General features: G+C 41.1%; 1 protein-coding gene across 1 annotated transcript in view; it reads left to right on the top strand.

Moving 5' to 3' along the window:
* Nucleotides 1-25,261, top strand: part of LOC119428835 (gamma-aminobutyric acid receptor subunit gamma-3) — a 125,767-nt gene that overhangs the window by 90,202 nt on the left and 10,304 nt on the right. Inside the window, exon 6 of the mRNA XM_037696522.1 lies at nucleotides 3,202-3,354. Within this exon, the coding sequence (XP_037552450.1) occupies nucleotides 3,202-3,354 (153 nt within the window). The remainder of the gene's footprint in view (nucleotides 1-3,201; nucleotides 3,355-25,261) is intronic.

Below are 25,261 nucleotides of genomic sequence, written 5' to 3'. Positions count from 1 at the left end.
GTGAGAGAAAAAGAGCGCTACGCGTCTATTGCACGTGGCTAGCTTAGTGCTACGTCAGTGCCAGTAGTTGCCGATCGGGCTCAGGGAGGGGCATTTCAGTAGACTGGGTGCCCTGCATGTATAATAGTTGGGGAAACACTGGTGTCTGTGCGATGCTCCGCCCCTTTTTGGGTAAAAACAGCCCATCCACTTTAATAGGTACTGACGAAAAACGAGTCATGTTTTCAATATTTAGGTATTTTTCAAATTCTCCATCTCAAAAGCTTCAAAATGATCTGAAAGTTTATGATTTTTCACCTGGCAACAAGCTAGATTTATTAAATGTGCTGATTAGAGAACTGGATTTGTATTTGTCTGGAGGGATCTCATTGGGAATTTCATACGCATTTTTAAAAAGTTCCAGCTTTTCAGTCCGTAATAGCAAAAAATAAAACAAACTGCCGTTGTACGTAGGCCTGTCGCAATAAACAAATCAATTAATTGCATGAAAAATGAAAATTATCAACCTCATTTTCATTTATCGGTTTTATCGTTTCTTCGTGTCTCTCTCTTTCTGAAGACGCTGGATGACAAAAGGCTCAACTCCGGTGCACTTCACTGACCACTCCCATTCTCTTTAAAATCCATTTTAACCGTCTAAAAATCACGTTTTTGAATCAATAAAAGCAGCTCAGCTGAGAAGCTAAGCTAACAGGTCGACCTCCAGAAAAAACCTCCGTCCAAAATTCACGGTTGAAACCCGTGCCTTCGTGTAAAAAGTTGTTTTTCTCTGCAAAAAGAAGCTGAGAACTCGTTTACTGATTTTTTTGTTAAAAACTTTGTGTGAAAAATGCTAAAGAGCTCAAACCACATCGAGCGGCCGCCATTTTGAGAACCGAAGAGAGACAGCCCATGTCCCGTCAAGGGGCCTCCCTCCCATTTTTCTTAAAGAGACACGCTGCTTGCTCCGTCACTATCCATCCTTCGGTTCAAACAGTCTTATACTGCCATCCGGCGGTCAAAAAAGTTACTACATACAAAATTAACAAACATTTCTTTTTAAATTCTTCTCACCTCAAACAAACATCATTCCTGTGTTTTGTTTTGTTTGAAACTGTTAAAATAAGATCCATCTATTCCCTTGGGAATTAACAGACATATTTTATTCAGCTCTGCTCACAAACTCCTTAGATGACTTAATGTAATAGCTTCTGCACTTGACCTCAGAAAGGAGAGAAGCATCCTTTCTGCAGACGTCTCAGGACGAGAGAAAGATACAGAACCAGAACCAGCTGCTGGCATTGAATCCAGGACTCCAGCTGCCTAACAGACAACGAACCATCACACCGCAGAGTGGTAAATCCCAGCTGACTACCATATGGACCTTCGTCCCTCTAACGATGATGGGTGAACTTTGAGGAGACTTCAGCCTCTCAGTCACCGAAACATCTGAGGCTGGTACCATTTAAGCAGCTGTCGGAACCATGCTCTGACCATCTACATCCTGTTAGGACAGAGACTTTTCAATGCCTTTCTGGTGACGTTACATCACAATAAACTTATCAGACAAACTTAGCTCACCTTAGACACACTTTTAACTACTTCATAAACAGAAACCAGTCCTAAGTCTGCCTTTTAAGTTTCACTAATTTGAATAATCAATTTGATTTTTGATGCAAAGCTATTTGTTATTCAGTTAACTTTTGTTCCGCATAATCTTAATCATATATATCAGATTATTATTTTTACAATAAAATACATGAAATTCAACTGAAGTTGTGATTATTTTGGCATATCTGTGTGGATTAATTGATTATATATTCTTTAAACACGAGAAAAGAACTCGCGTTCAATTTAAATTAATTTGGGGTAGAGAGACTGATTTTTTCCTTTCCGAGAGAGGTGGTGCCCAAACAATGAGGTTATTTGTATAATACATGCATATCTTATGAGCTTAACTCTTAACTGATAATGAACAGTATATATACAGCCCCATATCACTACAAAAGAAGAAAAAAGATTAGAAAAACCAACTCTTGACAGATTTCTTTCCACCTCAAGTGGAAACGACAATAAAGTTGACTTGAACTAGAACCATCGAGTGTGTTTCAATAAAAACAATCGTTTTGGTTATCCCAAAACTCAGAACTGGAATTTTTAAAGAATTGTCAAAAAATCCTTATGGGCATACTGATGTGAGAAACTGTCCATTGTGTTTGCCATGAAATACATTTTGTTGATTTATTTTAATCCCAAGAATCACTTATTGTCATAAAGCTAAAGAACCCTCTGGGGATTCGAAGAAAGAAATGGCACGTTGTTGCTCCACTCCGGTGTTTTAGTTTGCACGGCTCAAAGTAAAAGTGAGCACACATGAAACACACTTGTGGTGTGTGAAAGTGGTCTAAAGATGCCAAAAACAAGGCGCAACTGCAGCAGAAAATATTGGCTGTCGAAAATATCTGGAGTCAAAAATGGGCGGGGCTTAGTGTGAGTAAAATGCGCTATTACCGTTTGTAATTGTTGCATTCACGACAGAAATGTACAGAACTGACAAATGACGGAGTCGTGAATAAAAGCTGATGTGTCACCGAAAGGACTCGCAGAAAACAATGGCGAGGCCAAACATTTGAATACATTTGCAAGAAGAGAATACTCCACAAACATATCATCCATCTGGTCTTTGTGAGAGATTTTAAAGTTGAGGTTGGAATCAGCAGCAAGAAGAGGATACAAAGTCCTCTGCTTCCTTTGCCTGCTCGTCGTCTCAGATTTGTCTTGCCGCCTGCTTCCAGTCATGCTCTTCAGATGTGTAGAAGCTTGTCTGGGTTACACAACAGCGACTGTTCTTTGGCGAATGTTGCAGCTCTGTCTCCACTGCTGTCAATTACCAGCAGGATAAAATCTGCCTCCTTCCTGTCCTTTTGCTCTCCGGTACTCTTGTTCAGCTCCGGTTTTCAGCCATCTACGGTCTTTTCCGACTGTTCGCGTTCGTCTTTTCGCTCCGTCTCCCTGCCACTTGTTTGATGCAGATTACCAAGAAATGTTCAGTTTCAAACCACTGGAGTAGGAGATTAACTCTTACAGGAATAATTTTAAGAAATCTGACAGATTTTTAGTCTTCCACACAAAATGTGCTCTCAAGTTACTGAAGAGACGAGAAGCAGCTCCTGTGCAGAGTTTTTGCGAGTTTCTATCATCTGTTTTCGTCTTTCTCTACAGGTGACTACGTGTTGATGACCGTTTACTTTGATCTCAGCAGAAGGATGGGTTACTTCACCATCCAGACCTACATCCCCTGTATTCTCACCGTGGTCCTGTCCTGGGTCTCCTTCTGGATCAAAAGTGACGCCACCCCTGCCAGAACGGCCCTAGGTATGCAACGACACACATGGACGCCATGATGGTCAGAAAAACTAACGACTTTCTTCTCCAGAAATCTACGGCTATGTTAATGACTGTCTAAATGTCACGAGTATAATTTACCCACACATCGTTCAAATACGTGTCTGTTTTTAATAAATAGTCATGTCACATACATCCAACTTTTACATTAGTAGAATGTCGCAAATTAAAATGTAAACTCCACGGCTACGCGTAACAGACACAAAAAATATTTTTGTACCATTTATTTTCTCAATCTTTGTATTTTTTCCTGAAACTGACATGGAGCATCTTGCACACACACACATATATATATATATATATATATAAATATATATACACACAGTATATTTCAATTAATTTCAGTTTATTTATATTGCACCATATCACAACAAAGTTGTCTCAGGGACTTTACAGAAACATTCACATAGAAAAGCCAATTCGTAAAGATCTCTATCTAAGGAAGTAGCAAACAAGTTGAATCTTGGCTTCTTGGCAGTCTCCCATTCTGAGCAAGCACAGTGGCAACAGTGGAAAGGAAAAACTCCCTTTTAAAAGGAAGAAACCTCCAGCAGAACCAGGCTCAGGACAACCGTACATGTCTGAACCCATCGTGGAACTCGTTCTTCGTCTAAACCTTTTATAGCAATTTTTTTTGACAATTTGAGATCAAAGAAGTTGATCATCCACATTTTATTTTAGCTATTGTAATGCTTTCTAGGAACACCTGTAATCGTACATCTTAAGAGGAGGAGGACAAAAAGGACAAGTCGTGACCATTTAAACATCTTCATTGTAAAATGTAGTTGGGTGTATTCAAAAACATTCAAGACGAAAACAACTGGACTTTATTTGTAACGGAAGACGTTTCGCTTCACGTCTGAGAAGCTTTCTCGATTCAAAGAGCAGATCGTGTGGGGTTCAGGTTATAAAGCTGAGATAAGATACACATACATATGCAGATTGACCTATCACACCTCCAGTTTAAGGTCTTTGTTAATCTAATTCACAGATGAGGCCCCTCTAGTCCCATCTGATAGGTGTGAAACTGGCTGGGTATCAGTCCTAAAGCTGCATTATAAGTTTCCTTCACTCCCCTCTCAAACCACCTGACAGTTTTCGTCTTGAATGTTTTTGAATGTACCATGTCCTGGATGACTGAGAATCCTCACCAGCGTAGTTTGGTGTCAAACCTCGGAGTTCACAGGTGGATGCTGGGCCTGAGAAAAAGCAAGTAGTAGAATTAAGCAGAAAATCTTTCAATCCAAACATGCTGGCCTCGAATGGTAGATTGAGTTAGCGTCACCCCGTTGCTTGTGCATGGAACTCCATGTGTGTTTTTGTGAGTTGAAGTTCTGTAGAAACGTTATAAAAGTGGTTGCCACGTCAAAAATCCAAGGTGTCCACCGCCATGAATAACCGGCCTCCCCAATCATTTGAGGAAACTGCTTTCTAGTTGTTTTTAATTGCTGAGAAAAGTAGTTTACTCAAATGATCATGGTGGCCAAGGCCATCATTAGACTCCCCTGGCTCTGGACAAAAGTGCACACCTCGTACGTGGAAAAACTATAAAAACACTTGAATAGCTTGCCCCAAAAACATTAAGGTTCACATTCCCTGTTCAACTCTAGTCCAGAAAAACACTCACTAGTCAATTATCTTAACAACGGGGAACTTTATTTTGCGCTGAAGTGGTGATATGGTTCATAAAATGTTCAAGATTGGAGTTAAACTACAATTTCAACAGGTACGAGATCATTTGTAAGTTTTCTACAGAACTCCATCAGTACTGCACGTTACTTTGGTCATACTTTGTTTCATTGCATGCCAATTTATTTTTCTCTTACTGCATGCCCACCCATGTTCATGATGATGTCAAAGTACTGAGGTAAGTCTTTGACCGTGTCGTCCCGTCTCTGGTGTCTTGAATTTGGATCTCTCCCCTTGTTTCTCGAGAATGTTCCATTTTCCAGTGAAAGTTGTTCCATTTATAGGTGACAGTTTTATGAAACGTCTGTGACATGATTTGGTCAGATGCCACAGGACAAACCCATTTCACAGACGCTCTTGTCAAAACACCATAAAATGGGTCCAATGTTCTTAGATCAGCCGATGGTCATTCACATTTTCTACTGTGGTGCCAAGATGAAGAACAGCGCCTTTACATGGGCACAAACATATTTTATGTTTAAAGCATTAAGAGTACTTGTGAATTTCTGTCTGTACTAAAAATAGAAAGGTTATGACGTCCTACTTTTATAGCGCAATGAACATGTTTTGGGAAAGCCGACCTATTGTCAGACTATAGCCCAAAAGACAAGTATCCAATCTGGTTCTTGAAGGCTTCTACCAATGGTGTCAGAAGCATTTTTACTTTGTGTGTTTGGGGAGGCGGGAGGGGGTCCTCCCCCATATAATTTTTAATAAAGTAGATGCAATTTCCTGCATTCTGGTGTATTTTAACGAGTTGTTAAACATCTACGTTCACCTACATAAGTAAACACTTGATCCAGTAACTATTTTAGAGAGCACGGCACAAGAAGTACCCTGACCAACAGCTCTCCTTGTGTGAATAGAACACCCACCCCCCCAGCCGCACTAACGTAGCACTAAGCTAGCCCGCAACACAAGTGTCTCCCCCTGCCCCATCCACACCAAAAAAAAAAAACCTCGAGATGAGTACCCTGTCAAACCAAGTGATCCAGGAAAACGCTGCGAGGTGGTGAGTTGTTGTAGCAGCAAAACCCGGAGTGGACTTTTAGTGGTTTGAGTTTTCTCCAATTAATCAAGTGGAAGGGATTTGTTCACAAATAAATAGAAACGGCGCTGGCTGAATAATATTTCTTGGTAAATGTGTAGATTGTCCAAATTAATATCTTTTAAATCTGATGGGGACACTTCACATATAATTGTTGCGACACCTATGGTTACCAACATGCATAATTTTTTCCTGCAACATGCTGGATAGTGGCCCATGAGGACCAAGATTGGACACCCCCTGCCTAAAAACGACATCCTAAGTCTCTTTTTAACTTAGAATGCCAAGTTTGCTCCGAAGTGCAAGAAAAGGGTCTTTTCATAGCATTCTTTTAAAGAAGATGACAAAACTTTACCTGCAGTTATTTAATAAATAAAGTTTAAAAAGTGCGCTTCACTCAAAGTGCAGCTGTGGCTGATGGGAATGTCACTAAATATAACGGGTCATGAATTATTTGGTATTGATTTAAGGTGTCGCACGAGCTGGACTTCAGTCAAACCGCACTTGCAAATTTGATGAGTTTAAGGAAAGACCTGATCAGCACCTTTGCCACAAGGAATCAGTAGAAGTTGATTATGTTTCTGAAAGAGTTTGCCAAGGAATAATTGATAAAATCAGCTTTTACAAGTGGCTTTTGGAGTCTTTGACCTTTTGAGCAGATTTCACTGATATTGAACACGTTTGCTCCTTTTTGTACAGCTATTGGTTGTTACATTAGTTTGAGTGGTGAAGATACAAAGTAAACTGATAGATCAGACCTTTTCAAGTAGGCTTGTGGGGAAAGTTTAAACAAAATAGCAGAAAACTGTAATACTTCAAGCAGGATTACCACACTATTTCTACTGAATTAACCATGTAAACCTCCATGAATTTGAGATTGGATACACCACTCCAGATATTTTCGTTTCAGCTGATTTAACCGAAACAAAGTAACATGCCCTGGTTCACAAAACTTCTCATCCATTTTAGCGCATTGTTTCAATAATAGGCTTTATTGATTTGGTTTCTAGCCTTCCATGTCCAAAATAAGCTACATTCTTTACGTAAAAGTTCCGAATTTTTAGTCCGCATCAATATCAAGGTTTGGGTTAAACCCCCGTTGTTTGCAGAAACTCCGAAGTGATTATTTCATGCTGATGATCTTAAGCTGGAGTCACTATGTAGACCATGTATGCTCCCAGTAACAGCAAAGGCTGTTTCTTCTTCGAAGACTGAAGATGTTTGGGGTCAGTCAGAACATCATAACCTCTCCCTGCAGTCCATCTATGAGCAGTCTGTACTTAGGCGGGCACGGAGGGTATTGTTGGATCCGTCCCACATCCTGTATGTGGAATATGAGCTCTTGCCTTTCGGTAGAAGGTACAGAGTCCCAAAAACTAACGGAACCGTTTTAAATATTCTTTTGTGCCCACATCCATCAAAATTTTAAATGGATATGTTGAGGCCTGGAAGGTGTGCAGTAACGTTGATGTTCTCTGTTGTGTATGTAGTCTTGGTTTTTAGCTGTTTATATGAATTGCATGTGCATCTACTGTCTGTCTGGGCAGCTGCTGCTATGCTGTATACACCCCTGAGTCCATGACAAATCTCCCCTAGGGGACAATAAAGTATATTCTAGTCTATGTCATACTGAGGAACACAAAAGTGGAAATCTGAAGAGCATGAATGCGTAACTCTGGCTGAATACAACAAAAGGAAAAAGAGCTGGCTGATGAAGACGTACAAACACCGCCTTCTCCATCGACAGTCATCGTTTGGAACCATTTTGGCTCCAGTAAAGTCAAAGGGGAAAACGATGTTGGAAAAAGTACCGAGCGACTTGTGTTGCCACTAACGGGGGAGTATCGAGCAAATGACAATTCGGTTCCTGGAAACTATGCTTGTGTGCTGCGTTTTGCACTTTGGACCCGATATAGGACTTGATCTTCACAGCCGTTCTCACAATCTACAACAAGCCCAAAAAAGTTGTGGGAACACTGATACAAGTGAGTAAAAAATCTCCAGTGTCACCTTCATTGCCAAAGAACGTGCACTTTGTTCCTTTTATGTTTGAGATGTTTCTCCCTTTGCAATTGCGAGGTGCCTAAAGATTCCCGTCTCTACATGGATCCACAAAAACCTCAATTTTTCTATGGATGGAAGGAGAAACTGCAACACTTCCTGAGCAGTTTAGATAAACCCTTAAACTTTGCCCCAAGGAGCTGCAATCCCCTACCAATACATATTTATTCATAAACTTTTCATAAAACCAATTTCTGAGCAATTCCTTTAAGTATGTCAACACATGAGGAAATGTTAGTTTGGTCATGCACCTTAAAGGCTCGTTTAGGTTAATGAAATTCATCCTAGTGAATGCCTGTAAGCACATCTACTGTATATATTTTAAGTTGCACCTGTGTCCCTTATTTGAAAAATGCCCCATATTTCCAAGGAAGTCCTTGACTATCATCCCTGAATCGTTAAATTATGCATTGCCTAGCTCAGGGGTGTCCAATCCTGATCTTGAGGGCCACCATCTTGTATGTTTTAGAGACACCTGATTTGAATCATTGGGTGATTAACATGCTTCTGCTGAACATGAAGAGGTTCAACCATTAAATCAGGTGTGCTGGTGCAGGGAAACAAGTAAAACATGCAGGATCGTGGCCCTCAGGGACCAGGATTGGAGACACCTGATCTAACTCTTAGACTGGCCGATAAGAATCGCTCCAGCCAAGTTTTCCTACTTGATGTAAGAGTTGAGCTCAACTCCAACCAACTTCACCTGAGCTAGAAGTGATATTAAAACAACGCACGTCATCCTGAAGTGTTCGAATTCCCTACTCATCCAGCCGGTATCACGCAGTCATCTGGAACGTCTCCGCAGTAATAAGAATAAGTTTATTGGACTTCTGTCCATCAATATTTGAAATCAAACCAGAAGACGAACTTCACAGTTGAACAATCAGATCGCCTCATGTTGTATTGAACTCAACAATAAGTGAGCGTTATTACTCAGGCGTGAGCTGGGCATCAAGGAGCCTTTCCTCTTGCGCTGGTAATGAAAGCTGATCCTAATAACAGATTGCGTTCAGCTTGGTTTGCTTTTTTTTTTTTCTCTGAGCCTGATATAAAATGACACGATGACAGCCGAGCATCAAAACAGTGTGCTTCAGATTAGATCAAGAGATGCAACGGGATTGATATATTTCAGTGTGTAATTGCAGAATTAGAAGCAATGTGCTGAAATGTGGTGCAACTACAGCTGGTATTCAATGCGAATCACACTCGGCATTGAATAGGTTTGCCAACAAGTCTCTCGCTGACGGTCTTAACCTGTCTGTCGGCTTGCTGGAGGGAACCCAGTAGCTGTTTAAGCGTACAGTATGTGGGCGGTGTGATACATAACCAGAAGCAGTAAATAGGCTTATATTCCTCTCACAACAGGTATTACTAAGAAACGAGCTGCCCTCGCCCTGATAAACGTCTTCAGTCAACTCTACGTCTTTTTTCTGAGACTAAGGTCGAGACTACAAACAGTATGATACTGTGTATATTTACACAAACCGGATGCCAAAAAAGTTGGGACACTAAACAAATTGTGAATAAAACTGAATGCAATGATGTGGAGATGGCAAATGTCAATATTTTATTCGTAATATAACATAGATGACAGATCAAAAGTTTAATCTGAGTAAATGTAACATTTTAAAGGAAAAATATGTTGATTCAAAATTTCACAGTGTCAACAAATCCCAAAAAAGTTGGGACAAGTAGCAATAAGTGGCTGGAAAAAGGAAATTGAGCATATAACGAACAGCTGGGAGACCAATTAACAATAATTAGGTCAATTGACAACATGATTGGTATAAAAAGAGCTTCTCAGAGTGTCAGTGTCTCTCAGAAGCCAAGATGGTAAGAGGATCACCAATTCCACCATTGTTGAGCAGAAAGATAGTGCAGCAATACCAGAATGGTGTTACCCAGCGTAAAATAGCAAAGACTTTTAAGTTATCATCATCAACCGTGCATAACATCATCAAAAGATTCAGAGAATCTGGAACAATCTCTGTGCGTAAGGGTCAAGGCCGTAAAACTCTACTGGATGCTCGTGATCTCCGGGCCCTTAAACGTCACTGCACCTCAAACAGGAATGCCACTGTCAAGGAAATAACAGAATGGGCTCAGGAATACTTCCAGAAAGCATTGTCAGTGAACACAATCCACTGTGCCATCCGCCGTCGCCAGCTGAAACTCTACAGTGCAAAGAGGAAGCCATTTCTAAGCAAGCTCCACAAGCTCAGACGTTTGCACTGGGCCAGTGGTCATTTAAAATGGAGTGTGGCAAAAATGGAAGACTGTTCTGTGGTCAGATGAGTCACGATTTGAAGTTCTTTATGGAAAACTGGGACACCATGTCATCCGGACCAGAGAGGACAAGGATAGCCCAAGTTGCTATCGACGCTCCGTTCAGAAGCCTGCATCACTGATGGTATGGGGTTGCATGAGCGCTTGTGTGTGTGTGTGTGTATATATATATATATATATATATGTGTGTGTGTGTGTGTGTGTGTGTGTCTATGTATCTATCTATCTATAGATGCTGTTTTCAAAATAAATTCAGCTTCTTTTAGCTTTCAGCTTGTGTTATTTTAGCACGTACAGTGTTCAGCTTTTTCTAGATGTCAGTGTGATGTGAAATGGTTTGATATCACTTCCTGTTTTAAGGAGACTTAAATTCTGTGTTCTAAAAAAGTTGAGTCAAGTCCTCTGGACGGGATCAAAAAACAAAAAAATTATAGAAATGTTTCGTCTTTCATCCATAAGACTTCTTGAAGAACAGAATTATTTCAGATGAAAGTCCTCTGGAACAAAGAAACGGGGAGTAAGTAAAATAAAAACAACAGAAGGTATACCAAGAGAGGTTAAAGTCTAAGTGACAAGTCATGCTGTCACCCATAAACCCTCCATCCCGAAGGTACCTGGCCCCGGCGGGCTGCTAACATGTTCCAGGTGGCATTTCCACAGAGCTGCCACTCACCTGCTGCTTCTCCTCCAGCTGCAGGTTGTTCAGCTCCAAAAGAAAAATAGACCTAAGCTCAATTTGCTTTCTATTAAAACCTCCCAGAGGAGGGTTCTGAAAGTGTTAGTTTTAACTTGTAATCCACTCACAATAATTTAACTCAGCATTTTTACCACCAATAGACGGCGTGTCGCCTAAAGTTCAGTCATGCAACCGTTAAGCTAAATGGCCGCACAGACCAGTCCATCTTTAAGTTTCCTCTAGTCTTTCCTAAATCACAGATGAAGTTAACCACGTCCTGCTCAGATAGGAGCTTTCTGAATTAAAGTCAGCCGAGCGGAACCACGATGGATTCAATGTGTGTCGGACATAATGCAGTAACTCTAGCGATCCTGTTTGTGGTTGACTATTTTTTAAACTACAAAAGTTATTGTGCCATCAGCTTCATTCTCTCGATGACGGCAGACGGTTATAAAAATCCTCTCCCCGTGTTTTTCCTTTCAGAGACTCCAGGGTCACAAACACCTCCATTATCTCAAAACTGTTGATAATCCCGCAGATAAAAATTAGGAGCTGAGCAGTTGTCTTCGTGACTGTCATCCAGTGCTAACAAATATATTGTAACTTAAAGGACTCCGCCTTTTAGCTTATTTTGCTGTTGCGATAGACAGAGCTTTTTCTTAGTTTACACATATCCCAGGAGAAATTTGATAAGTCGGTCTGCTTCGAGGCTAAACGTAGGAGTCAGATTCAGCTAAGCCACAGTTGTTTTTTTCCAGGCAGACCGTTATTTCTTAGTCTTAAGACCTGCTGGTACTTTCGATCCAAAATTGCCAAATTTGTGGGCATTCCACTGGTCCGTGCTTATTAGCCCTCTCCAAGGTCGTCCCCAACATGCTGGCGAGTCCCAAAGCTGCAAGTGGCCTGCGATTCTCACAAATTGCTTCCATCTTATTGTTTATCTTGTAAATCTGCTGATTTTGAGTACTCAAAGCACGAACCAAACCTTCACACAGGGGTCAGCATCTTTTTCCATGGTCGAAACTGCTGCCGCCGTCTTCTTTAATAGTACGAAACCGGCACCGGCGGATACCTACAAAAACGTAGGTATCCGCCGGTGCAAAAAAGCAGAAGCCCTGCTGTCATGATTCCAATGATATAAACATCTTCAGTGTCCTCCTGAGACAATAAGGCACGGAAAGTCACATCACATCCATGACGTATCCTGCCGCGTACGTCTCAGCGGGGCATGAGGGTTCTCCGGGACCCTGTCGCTTTGTTGAAAAAAAAATTGTATCGATTGTGTTCAAAGTCCAGCTGAAGAGATCCATGACAGTAGCTTACGTTTCAGAAAATGTGTAAGTAAGAGCTCCGATACACAAGACAGAGAGCAAAAAAGCTGGAGGAGAATTGGAGAGGGAAGAAAGGTGTCCGTCTTGCACGAGAGCAAGTGAGGAAACTGCAGCCGTAGTCTCGTTACCTTTAGCAAATAGTAAGATATTCTTTCGATATTTCTGTTATTTTGGGCAAGGACATGAATGCTGAACTTAAATTTACTACCAAACCTCAACTCTTTTTTTTCCTAACTATTCAAAAACAAACAAAAAAAGAATTTGCATCCTTGACGTCTATTAAAGTTACTGGCATCTAACCTTTAAATATTGTTTGTAAAACCTCTGATGTCCATTCTGTCTTCAACTCCAACATCAGTGTTATGCTAAGTCTGTCGGTCAATCTCTGTTAGTGTAATTTCTTGTCTTGCTTTCATCCTTAAGGTAATTACAGAAATGTAAGGATAATGATGGCATTCACTCAGAGAGAACCAGAGCAAGACTGTCAAACCACATGAAACCAAGTTCTCTCCAGCAATTGTTGAAGAAGAGAAAAGTTCTGGTGGGCCAGCCAGTGTATCAAAAGAGGAAGATTAACAGAATACTTGTCGAAAAACCTGATAATGTCCGAGTTGCTAAATCTTTTGATTTATCCAATGTAAACCTTCAGAATAAGAGTCATGGGGGTTGTCACTGGGATCAGGAGGGTGGATGCTGGTAGTTGTAGCAAACATTCAGGAGAGATTCAACAAGACCTGACTGAACCTTGTTAGATTCATCTACCTGGATTAGAGCATGCATCAGATTCAAGAGAGAACTTTAAAAGACAAAGTCTAGATGTGACCAACGGCTGAACATGGGTCAGTCAGTCCTGTTCAGAGATTTGTGGAAGATCTGCGGGGGTTCAGGTGCGTCTTAAATAAGAACACAGTTTAAGCAAGAACGTCTTGTTCGAGCAAAGACACAGAAGTCAAGTTTGTGTGGTCAGAAAATCTTTCTTGGCACAAAGTGAAATGTCCACTCAACCTTTGGTGGTGAAATTTCCATCACACAGTCCACCAAAGCCTGGAGCATTCCCTTACACACGAGGAAAATGTCTCGTTAATGGGGACTGTGCTCGCTTTGTACACACAAACCTAACCAACAATGTTTCTACCCCATGCACCCAGATACAGACGATCCCTATACAAATGTCTAAGAAACAAATTATTCTGTTCACATCCAGAGAAAAATGTAGAAAATAGTCCAAAAAGCTGACACACAAGGGATCTATATTGCAATACGCTTTAGAAAACTTGACCTAACGTTTACATCTACGTTTGCGAGGGGTTTTAATTCAACACATAAAACTACCTTTCAAATACATTGCAGAAACCCCCCCCCCAAATACTTATCGTATTATATGTTAAAAACAACAGAAAATAAAGCAAAGTACAAACAAAGCTTGCTTTCTCAAAACTTTGGGTCCTAATTTGGAAGATATTGTAAATCATACCATTTCTTTGGAACCGTGATATCTGTTATCAGAAGGTAGCTATAAAAAGCCAATCTAAAGTTCATTATGACCAAGTGTGACTTAATCCTTGATTTGATGTGATGGGTCACACCTAAACTATTTAGAGAAGCAAAAGGAGAAGACATTTAAAATAACCTTTTACCGGTGGGCTTAATGTTGATTAAAAGGCACAAGAAGGGAAAAGAGCACCAAACGAGAGAGAGGAAACAAGTGATACGTTCAATGTACAACCAGGTGGGTTCAGATCTGAACCAAAGAGCATCAAGCTTGTGTCGTTACAGAAAACAGTAATGGCACTAAAGACTGGTAATACAAAACCTTTACGAGTACATTAGTTTTACTGCTGATAGACTCACAAATGATCGTCTCTATAGCAACTTCTAGTTTTGGAGAAACCGTGCCTCCAGGTACGTCTACAAGTGTTGCCATATTCAATGTGGATAGGAGAAAAAAAGCTTTTTGTGCCTCTAGAGGAAACTGGAATAAAAATCGAATCGGGTGCCCCCGAGCATCAATTTAGACTATAAGATTTAACATTTAAAAAAAGAGAAGAAATCCGTGGGGAGTTTAAAGGAACTGAGCGGAGCGGAACTTTGTGGCCCATTCATACTTGATGCTAGCCGCCCGAGGCCGCCGCTAGCTTGGCGTGTCTTAATTTCTCTCTAAACTAAAGCTGGTTTTACTACTCACATTACAAGTTTTGTCAAGATGTAGGCATGTCTCAGAGTTTTTACCAGATGGACACATTTTTATTAAGTTCTCTGGATCCGAGTCTTGGGTAAACGCCATTTAAGGACGTCACAACTCAGGATTGGTGCTAGCGGCTTGACGGCTAGCAAGAGACAGTTTTTGCTTTAGGTTGTATATTTGGGCAACAAATGTGCCCATTAAACTTTAAACTACCTGGTTTAATAAAAGTTCAGATCTTTTAAAGTGGGACTCTGTTGAAAAGTTATGAACAATTACCGTATTTTTCGCCATATAAGTGTCACCTTTTTGTATAAATTTGCAAGTCCTGCAACTTAAACACCGAAGCGACTAATCTGACTGACAATTTCATTCATTCTGACATGGAAAACATTGAACACTACCATTTGCAGCCACTAGAGGGCCCTCGTCTAATATGGCAAGCCAAGTGTCTCATTAATAGGTAAAAGTGGCTATTAATGAGACACTTGGCTTGCCATAGATGCCACCTTTGTCTTGCTCCAGAACTCCTGGAGCAAACGTCCAATCAGCTTCATTTCGCTGCCCAGGTGAAGTTTAGCTGATTTGACCATTAAAATGCATTTGTTAAGGAAAAGTTAAACGGAGTCACACCTTTACTATAATTTCAAGCAAACAAATAATTGTTTTTAAGTGTTAATCTTGTAAAATTTTTGTTCAAGTCCTCCCGTGCAGCCAATCGATTTTTGGCACAGCACCGGTCTGCGTTTCCAGATCGTCAGCGGTGACGCATAATAGACGTGACTTGTACGGCAAAGCGACGCATTTGTTTTTTTCCACTTTATTAGACATTTTTGGACTGATGCGACTTATACAGCGGAAAATACGGTAATATCTTGCCTGTTGTTGATAGCTCTCCAGACTGGCGAACTAACAGCTAGTGAGGCCACGACCAAAATAGTTTGCCAGAACTGTTTTATAAGTTTTTACACAGCTGTCAGTTTCACATTACAAGGCTACTGTGGCAGAAATAAGATAATCCTGTTGGATTAGCACTGGATGTGCTACAGCTTGCTGCTACTGCCTCTAAATGTGCTTGTAATAAAAAAAATCATGCTAAACTGATTGTGATGTAAATGAAAACGTTGAAGGCAACACTATGAAGTGAGAGGTTTGAATTTTTTGCTCAATCCATTTAGGTCTTGGCTCCACTCTGACTAGCCCTTTGCTCCTCTGTTTAATCAGAATAAACTCAATGTATTCAACGTGAGGACATCCATACGGCGTTTTGCACATAATATATCTGCTCCACAAGTGTCTTGCTTTAAAGCACCATTTGATTCAACTGACTGGTCAAGTTACTAATTAAACTTGTCCAAAGTATTGCTTTAATCTTGGTATTAATCCAGTCTAAAGCTTGGCTTAGTTTATGAACAGCTTGTGCTGTTGATCTGGAATTATTTCCAACTTTCTTGTACCCAGTGTTTTGTCCAACCATCCATCACCTCCTCTCTGCCGACTTAATGGCTTTTTATCGGCGTCACACTTTTGTTTCCTTCCTTTGCTCCCAATGGAGAAGGCTCATTAGTCACTCAGCCAGTAGAGAATGTGTTACTGGAAAACACGAGCGCGTCTTATTTTGGTGGGCATTTCCCAAAGCAGCTGATTGTGTAGCTTTATTTTCTCTCCTTTATTCTTATTTAAACCCACTGTAGCCAGTTACGTCCAACAGAATCATCCTCTGGTTCAGTGGTTCCTAACCCCGGTCCTCGAGGAACACCATCATGCATGTTTTAGTCGTTTCTCTGCTCCAGCACACCTGATTCGGTGATTTAATTACTTCCTCGAGTTCTGCAGAAGAATGTTAATCGCCCGTTCATTCACATCATGTGTGTCAAAGCAGGGAAGCCTCTGAAACACGTAGTATAGTGTCTCTCTGGGACAAGGGTGGAGAACCACCACGTCTGGTTTACGGTGTATTGCATCCTGGGGAACGGCAAGCTTTAACAAAAGGCCCGAACCTCACGATTAAAAACCAACATTTAAAAAGTCGGTGTTTCTCTGTGAGAACTGTCATTCACACAAACGCTTGTCAACGGTTATGGACGGGCTTGAGTATGAGAGCTGACGTGACAGCGCTCCTCGTGGGAGCTCCGGTAAGAGACCAGTGAGTTAAAGGTGGGTAGCTCAGTCAATAATAGCTCTGATAAGATGGAAAAACAAATAAACTCTGTTCATTACAAATATGAACTAAATACCAAAGTTGTACCTTTCCTGCAGCTAACAGGTTCAAACTAAGTTAGCCTGAAGGTTATTTATTAATTCATGTTATTATTAAAACGCTGCAGCCCGATTTTTAACTGGTAGAAGAGAGCACATTGCTCCAGTTCTGGCCTCCCTCCGCTGGCTCCAGGTTCACTTTCAAATTCACTTTAAAATCCTTCTATACGTTTTTCAATCTCTGAACAGTTCTGTTCTTAGCTCGCTGATCCGCTGCAGCCATATGTCCCACAACGCGCTCTGAGGTCAGCAGACCAGATGCTTTTATTGGTTCCAGGAACTTGTTTTAAGCTCACAGGTGTCTGAAACTGTGGGATTACTGTATTTTCCGCCCTGTAAGTCACACTTTTTTTTTGCGTAATTTACATGCCCTGCGACTTATAGGCCGAAGTAACATATTTATGAATTTTTCCCATATTTATAAACCCGTGTTTCGCTGAGATATGACCGTTTTCATTCATTCTGACTGATTTTTTTTTGATCAGTACCACTTTCAGCTACAAAAATGGTTAAATCATGTCATCTGAACCTGTTTCTTTAAGTGAAGAAACGTTTCGTCCCCCATCCAGAGGACTTTGTCAGTCTGCGGCCTGTCCACCAGATCTGTCCCATAGCCTTCACTGCTGTTTCTTCACTTAAAGAAACGGGTCCAGATGACGATTTAACCATTTCTATCTACCTGGATGACTGAGCTTACAAAAACACTTTCAACCACTTGATGGGAGCAGAGTAGTAATAGGTGTATGGCATGCTCTTGTATCATGTAATAGGTAAATGTGGCTATAATGACAAATTCAAAAAAGTTCAAGACAAAAACAACTGGACTTTTTTTATTATACTTTATACTCTGTTGTTTTTTTTTCTTGAACTTTTTTGAATTTACCATGTCCTGGATGACAGAATCTTCACCAGCTATTAATGATACAATCGGCTTGCCATAGTCTCCCCACCTTCGTTCTGCTCGCTGCTTGGAACCAGCTGCACCGCCCTGGCGAAATGCAGCTAATTTGACCATTTAGGTGCATTTATTAAGGAAAAGTTAGATTGAGACACACTTTTGCTGCAATTTCGAGCAAACAATTGTTTTTAAGTGTTAATCTTGTTAAATTCTTGTTAAAGTCCTCCCGTGCACACTCCCATGGCCGCCATTTGGCAGCCCATCAGTTTTTGGCACATCAGCCCACATTTCCAGTTTGTCAGCGGTGACGCAGGCTCCCGCTGTCACGGTGGTTAAGTCTTGTTTAAAAACACACTTTGAGTTGATGTTTGGATCTGTGCATTTTATTTATTTTATTTCTCCTAGAATTGCGTCGCTCAAGGTGTCTGCATATTGAAGAACTTGTTTATTCTGAGATTTTGCTTTGAAAACTTTAATTCCTCTTTTTTTCTGGATGTAAATTGCTTTTTTCAGATGATTACTTCTGGTATCAGATGCTGCGCAGCTGGAAGTATTTTTACTGAAGCCTTTATTTTTAGTTTTGGACATTTTTTTTATGAAGCGTAACCATGGCAACAAGTTGGTTTTCTACAACTGGGAGCAGCTGATTTACATCTGAAAAGCTCAAACAACACCTCAACTACAGCCCCAAAGTCAAAATGAGTTGAAAAGGAGGTGCCGTGGATGCATTGCCATCTGCCTGGAGGCTGTGCTCGAGTGCCTGACCGCCGAGATCTTGGAGGCGGGACACGTGGCTCGTGACAGCGGGAGAACCAAGATCGTCCCCCGGCACCTGCAGTTAAGTCCGTGGCGATGAGGGGCTCGTCGGGCTGCTGGGAGAAATGGCCATTGCTCTGGGAGGCGTTCTGCCCAGCTTTCAGGCAGTCCTGCTGCTCAAGAGGACCGAGAGGTCTTCTGGGTGTGGGTGGACGGATCGGCATCTGCGGCCAGTTTTCTTCGGAGCCGCTGTGGGATGGTGGCGTAGAGGTTAGAGAAGGTGGGCCTGTGATCGGAAGATCGCCGGTTCAAGCCCCGGTAACAACAACATCAAAAATGTGAGTGGGGTACGTGAAGCACCCACACCTGCACCCACTCTCATTCGCCCCACTCTGGGCCCTTGAGCAAGGCCCTTAACCCCCATCTGCTCATAAACAGGTCTCTCTTGAAAATTAGTTCTCGTGACTCAATGAGACTACCTGTATAAATAAAGGGTAAATGAAAAAAATGGATGGAGATCCTTCCTGCCCAAAGCCATCAGCATCTAGAACAACTCTAATGAAACAAGGATGAGCTACAACAACAGTTTCCCTTTAGGATTAATAAAGTATTTTTGAATTTATCCTGCGTCCTTTGCTTGTTTTGCTGTACATCACTTTGGTTGGCCTTGTTGCTGTTTCTAAGTGCTTCATGAATAAATGGTATGGTTATTTGAAGAGGCTGAATGGTCTCAAAGCTTTAGTGAGTTTGTACAGTATAACGCAATTAAAGCAGAAATGGAAGGAAGCGCTCTGTCCGTTTGACCATCTGATAAACTAAATTACGCAGAGTGGCTGTGAAGTGGCTCTTTGGTCAGAGGTTGCTCCTGTAGGGCCATCTGGCTGATTACGCCAACGGGACGTGGGGTAAAGTCACGGCCCCTAAGATGTGTGCAAAACACAATTAATCTGATTAGACTGAAGTTGCCATTGGTTGCATTTTAACCTCAATCACGAGCGCATTAATCTCACATCAGCATAATTACCATAAACAAACAAGAAGTGTTTCCTAGATGTTGATGTGGTGGATAATCTGCTGGAGTGCTTCCCAACGAACAAAAAGACTTTCAGACGCTACTTTTTCTTCTTCGGTTCGTCAAGCTGCGTAATTCCAAGCCAACTAGTCGGAACATGTACGGTCACTTTAAAGGCTGCCGTGATCTAATTCTCGAGTTCTTTAGACTCTCAAAACACGTATTATTACCGCGGGTTTAAAATGTAAGTGCCCGTTACACCAAACAAGCATTCGAAACAACAGAACTGACGTAATGACCCTGTCCACGCTGACACGAATGCTTTCCAAACCAACTGTCCTCTGCTGCCCATGAGGAAAACCATTTTAGTGTATGAAATAAGATTTTTGGCAAACTAAAGCAAGAACTAAAGGAAGCCTAGTCGATGCGTTGGAAGCTCCATCTACTGTCTTCTGTACAGCTCAGCATTATTTTGGGACAAACGTCTATGACCATGTAGTCTAAAACAATAGTGTTTAACTGTAGTTAACTTTATGAAAAATTCTCCAAAAATCATAACGTTTCATCTGTGATTGTGTAAAATCTGTTAAAGGTCTCAAAACATGAGTTCAGTCTGTGACCCATTTAAACCTGGACTAACGTTCTGAATGTGAAGTATGTTTGAGAGCTGGGCTATTGTCTGGTTTGCCAAGATCCAAATGGTGCCAGCCTATAGAGATAATTGTGTCCCTGTCGTGGAACGAAGAGAGGGAATTAGAAACACCTTTCATTCATTCATCCATCCCTGCATGTTGTGAGCATGTAACATAAAAAACAAGTGAGGTACTGACTTCCATTTTGGTGTGTGGCTACATCTAGTTGTAAGGTCTATCAAAAATTTGGTAGCCACGTCCAAATCCAAGATGGCCACTGCCACACACACACAAACTGACCACGCCTATCATTTGAGGAAACTGTTCTGTTTTTTATATTGCTAACAAGAGGTGGCTGGCGATAAATCCATGGTGGCCGAGGTCACCATTGGCCGCCCTCCTAGCTCTACCAGTGAACCTGGTGGTGGATAAACATGGTTGCCCTGATCTGTCATTCTGTGCTGCCCCGAAAAAAAAAAAAAAATCTACTTTTATTCTTCAACACAGTGCAACTCCTACTGACATGAATATCTTGCGCCAAAAACTTTAAGGTTTAATTGCATTCCCTTTTCAATTCCATCCATCCATCATCTTCCGTTTGTTCCAAAGTCGGGTCACGGGGGCAGCATCTTGAGCAGGGAGGTCCAGACATCTCTTTCCACAGCCACCTCTTACAGCTCTTCTGGGAGGACTCCAAGGTGTCCCCAGGATAACCAAGAGACAGTCTCTCCAGCGTGTCCTGGGTCTTCCCCGGGGTCTCCTCCCAGTCGGACATGCCTGAATCGCCTCCCTAGGGAGGTGCCCGGGGGCATCCTTACCAGATACCTGAACCACCTCAACTGGCTCCTCTACTCTGAGTCTCTCCTGATAACTGAACTTCTCACCCTGTCTCTAAGGGAGAGTCCAGCTACCCTGCAGAGGAAACTCATTTCAACCTCCTGGATCCACGATCTCATTCTTTCAGTCACTGCCCAGAGTTCATGACCAGAGGTGAGGGGAGGAACGTAGACCGACCAGTAAACAGAGCGCTTTGCCTTACAGCTCTCTCTTCACCACGACGGACCGGTACAGAGTCCCCGATACTGCAGACGCTGCACCAATTTGTCTGTCAATCTCACGCTCCATTCTTCCCTCACTTGTGACCAAAACCCTGAGATACTCGAAGTCCTCCACTTGAGGCAGAACCTCACCCTCGACCTGAAGAGAGCAATCAATTCAGCCCAGAATAACACTCGTCTCAAAAGCTACAAACATTCACTATTTAAACACCTCAGTGACGGGGGGACATCAGCGCACCGCTTGTTCTGACATTGTTTTTGTTTTTTGACTGCATCATGCCATACCTCTACCAAAAGTCACAACAAACTATTCCCAATCGAACTGCCTGTTTTGATGTCTTGTGTTTTTTTTTTATAAAGCTGCAGGAGCAGCAGCAAGACCCATATTGTGTCAGAATCAAAAGAATAAGAAGAATAAACCAACAGAATACTAAGAGGGATGCCGCCACACTTCTGCATCAGCACCCTCGGCTGGAATTTCTTCTCAACGAGGACACTTCTCACTGTGCAATGGTTTTAAAATGAATATCTGTGTGAACGTGTCATTTCACGTTTACCCATTTTCAACCATGTCCGGTTCTTGTGCCAGATTTTCAGAAACATGGTGCAGTTAGCGCATTAACCTCATAGGTTACAGATCTTTATCTTCCATCAGAACGCTACAGTCGGTCGTTAATTAACCGTGTGTAACGGACTTTGTTACGTGTTGATTAAAATGGGTGAGGGCAGAACATCCATCAGGAGGACAGGGACTTTGTAACGGTGGGTTTTAGAACAGCTGGACTAATAAATCATGGAGGAGTAATATTCTTTAAATTGACTGGCTAAAGCACATGTGTCAAACTCAAGGCCCAGATGTGGCCCTTGTTGGCATCTTGTCTGGCCCCCAAGATGTTATTTTAAATGTAAAATACTTTTATCACTTTAATATTTTTTCAGTAATCTTTGATTATGAAGTCAAAAGTGCAACAGAGAACATCAAATGAGACCAAACTCTTGTTGAGGAACCTGCGACCAAGATTCTGAAACCGGCCCTTAATTTGAAAAAGGTTTTAATTTTGACCCCCTTTTGTAAGCGAGTTTGACACCCCTGGGCAAAAGTATCCCCGACACTTGTTGGGTGTAATTGTGTGAATGTTTATTAAGTATTCACACTATTGTGATCCTGTTTATATTTATTACAGTTATTATCCAACACATATATTTTTCGGCATCCTTTTCGTCCCACAGTTTTTGTGCTTTTTCAACAAATCACAAACGTTCAGCTCTTTCAGGACCATCCTGATATATTTCATACTCCGTATTATATTATTATTGTTTAGCGTGTATCTTAGATCTTTATAAACCAGGGCTGTTCAACTAAACTGCTCAGGGGGCCACAGTTACTGAGAGCCAGCAGCTCGGGGGCCGGACGTCCAGCGATTAAAGTCATTGTGCAAATAAACCAAGTTTTACAATGATCTGTTACCTTTTAAATTTGGTTAGTTTATTGTATTGAATCATAAATGCAATAAACAGAACCAAAAACCCAAGCTTGTAACCCCCCCCCCCCCCAAAAAAAAATTTTAATTAATTTAATTAAAAAAAAATATATAGATATTTTTTTTTTAAAATGAAGTGGGCCAGATTGAAGTCCCTGCGGGTCACCAGTTGAATAGCCCTGTTATATACGGTTTCTTTTTTTATACTTTACATTTTGGCTGTTTCTGGGTTTAACCGCGACCTCGAGTACAAAATTTCATTCCACCTCATGTACCATATGTGACGTAAAATGACAATAAAGAACCTTGAACTTTTGGTATTGGCACAACTTTAGCTGTTTGAAACATTTAGCCTTTTCTGACATTTTTTTCTCATAGAAAATGAACTGAGCTCATTTTCCATCCTTCAAATCTTTAGATCTGTTACAACCTTTTACTGCTCCTTTCACTTTTTGTTTTTTAAAAAAATCTGCTAATTTCAGCTGTTTTTTCAGCTGTTTTGTGCTCCTTTCAGCTTTATTCTGCTAACCACAACATTTTTGTATTTTTCTAACATTTCTGCTAATTTCAGCTTGTTCAGTTACTTTCAGCTTATTTATGCACGTTTCAACAATTTCAGCTACTACTTAGCTGTTTTATGCTAATTTTAGCTTTTTCAGCTAATTCCACATTTTTTTGCACTCATTTAAACTTGTTTTTGCCAAATTCAGCAAAAATGTGTTCTCTCCACTTCCTTCTGATAACTTAAGCTTCTTTCTGTTTTTATTTTTAGCTACTATTCAGCTGTTTTTTTTTGCAAATTTCTGCATTTTCAGATAACTTCCATTTTTTTGTGCGCTAATTTTTGCTTCTTTCATCCTCACTGCGCACCGTTGTGCTCTTTAATTCTTTCAGGTAATTTAAGCTTCTTTCTGCCTTTTCAGCTACTTTTTCCTCATTTCTGCCTTTTTAGCTTAATTACCAGTTTTTGTGCTCATTTCTGCTTATTTAAACCAAATTCTGCAAATATGTTTTTGCTGCTTTCTTCTGCTAACTTGGGCTTGTTCTTCCATTTCAGCTGTTTTTATCTAATTTCAGCTGTTTTTCAGCAGGTTCTTCAGCAGTAAGCATCCACACAGGAAATGCAGTTTCTCTAGTTATTGTCTGATCTGATTTATTTCATAGTTTTACATGGAAGATGCTTAAACAAACACTGATAAAGAACTGCAACAGAACAAAGTTGGTGCTGGGAAGCGAGGGGAATGAACGGCAGCGGCATCACAGGGACTCAACAATTACGATCTCTCCCTTTGCTGCTCCGATACGTTCTGCCAGCCGTCGTAGAGCTGCTATACATTTCAGTTTTAACTCCACACCATTCTACAATCAAACGCGCCTGTTTTATAGCTCTGACGAAAACGACTGCTACCAACGTCCACCGACTCCATAACCTGATGATCGCCGGGGCTTTTTTCCTCATCTTTTCTCCCTATAATCACTAACAGCATCTATTTTTATTCTGTGTTCAGCAAACTGGACATTTTTGAGCCTAATGTTTTGGATCAATTATCTATTGACGTTTAAATCCCGTACGGACAATCTGTCAGCAGACGCAGCTCACTTGTTTGGAGAAAGATCACTTAGCCAATACTGGAAATAAATGGGAAATCAGCTACAAAAATACCAACAAACATCATTTAGAGCTCGTGAGATATGAAAATGCTCTATTCTAGATTCTTTTAAGTGCCGTGGTACCCAAGAGTTGCTTTACGGTTTCAATTTATTTGAGTATTTCTGGTGAAAACTAGAGGAAAAAGGCTGCTCTCCGTAGGGTAAAGGAGAGAAAAACACTCGACTTGGAACAAAGTAATTGTGCAGGTACAGTGAAAGCCATGCAGTCTGGTGACCTGGCTGCAGATCCTTAACTGGTTCTCCGCTGTACTATTTATAGACCCTTTATGTGCACAGGCTGCGGTCCGATCCACCAACCGTACACCTGGATACAAAACAAAGGTCAGCGCCTGACATTCAGAAATGGGTCGCATTCGTACAGAGCCTTCGGACCACAGCAGGTGCACAACTCACTATATATAGACTTACAGGGTAGGATGGATGGATGGATGGATGGATAAGGATGGATGGATGGGTGGATGGATGAATACATGATGGATGGATGGATAATGATGGATGGTGGATGGATGAATAGATATTGATGGATGGATGTATAGACTGATGGATGGATGGATGGATGAATAGATAAGGATGGATGGGTGGATGGATGAATACATGATGGATGAATAAATAGTGATGGATGGGTGGATGGATGATTATATGATGGATGAATAGATAATGATGGATGGATGGATAATGGATGGAGGAATAGATTATGATGGATGAATGAATGCATGATGGATGAATGGATGAATGGACAATGATGAATGGATGGATTGATGAATATATAAGGATGGGTGGATGGATGGATAATGATGGATGAATAGATAATAATGGCTGGGTGGATGGATGGTGGAA

This window comes from Nematolebias whitei, chromosome 23 (genome assembly GCF_014905685.2).
Source record: "Nematolebias whitei isolate Nwh7 chromosome 23, NemWhi1, whole genome shotgun sequence".
NCBI lineage: Eukaryota > Metazoa > Chordata > Actinopteri > Cyprinodontiformes > Rivulidae > Nematolebias > Nematolebias whitei.
Note: the sequence above shows the minus strand (reverse complement) of the source record. Positions and strands in the feature narration are given on the sequence as shown.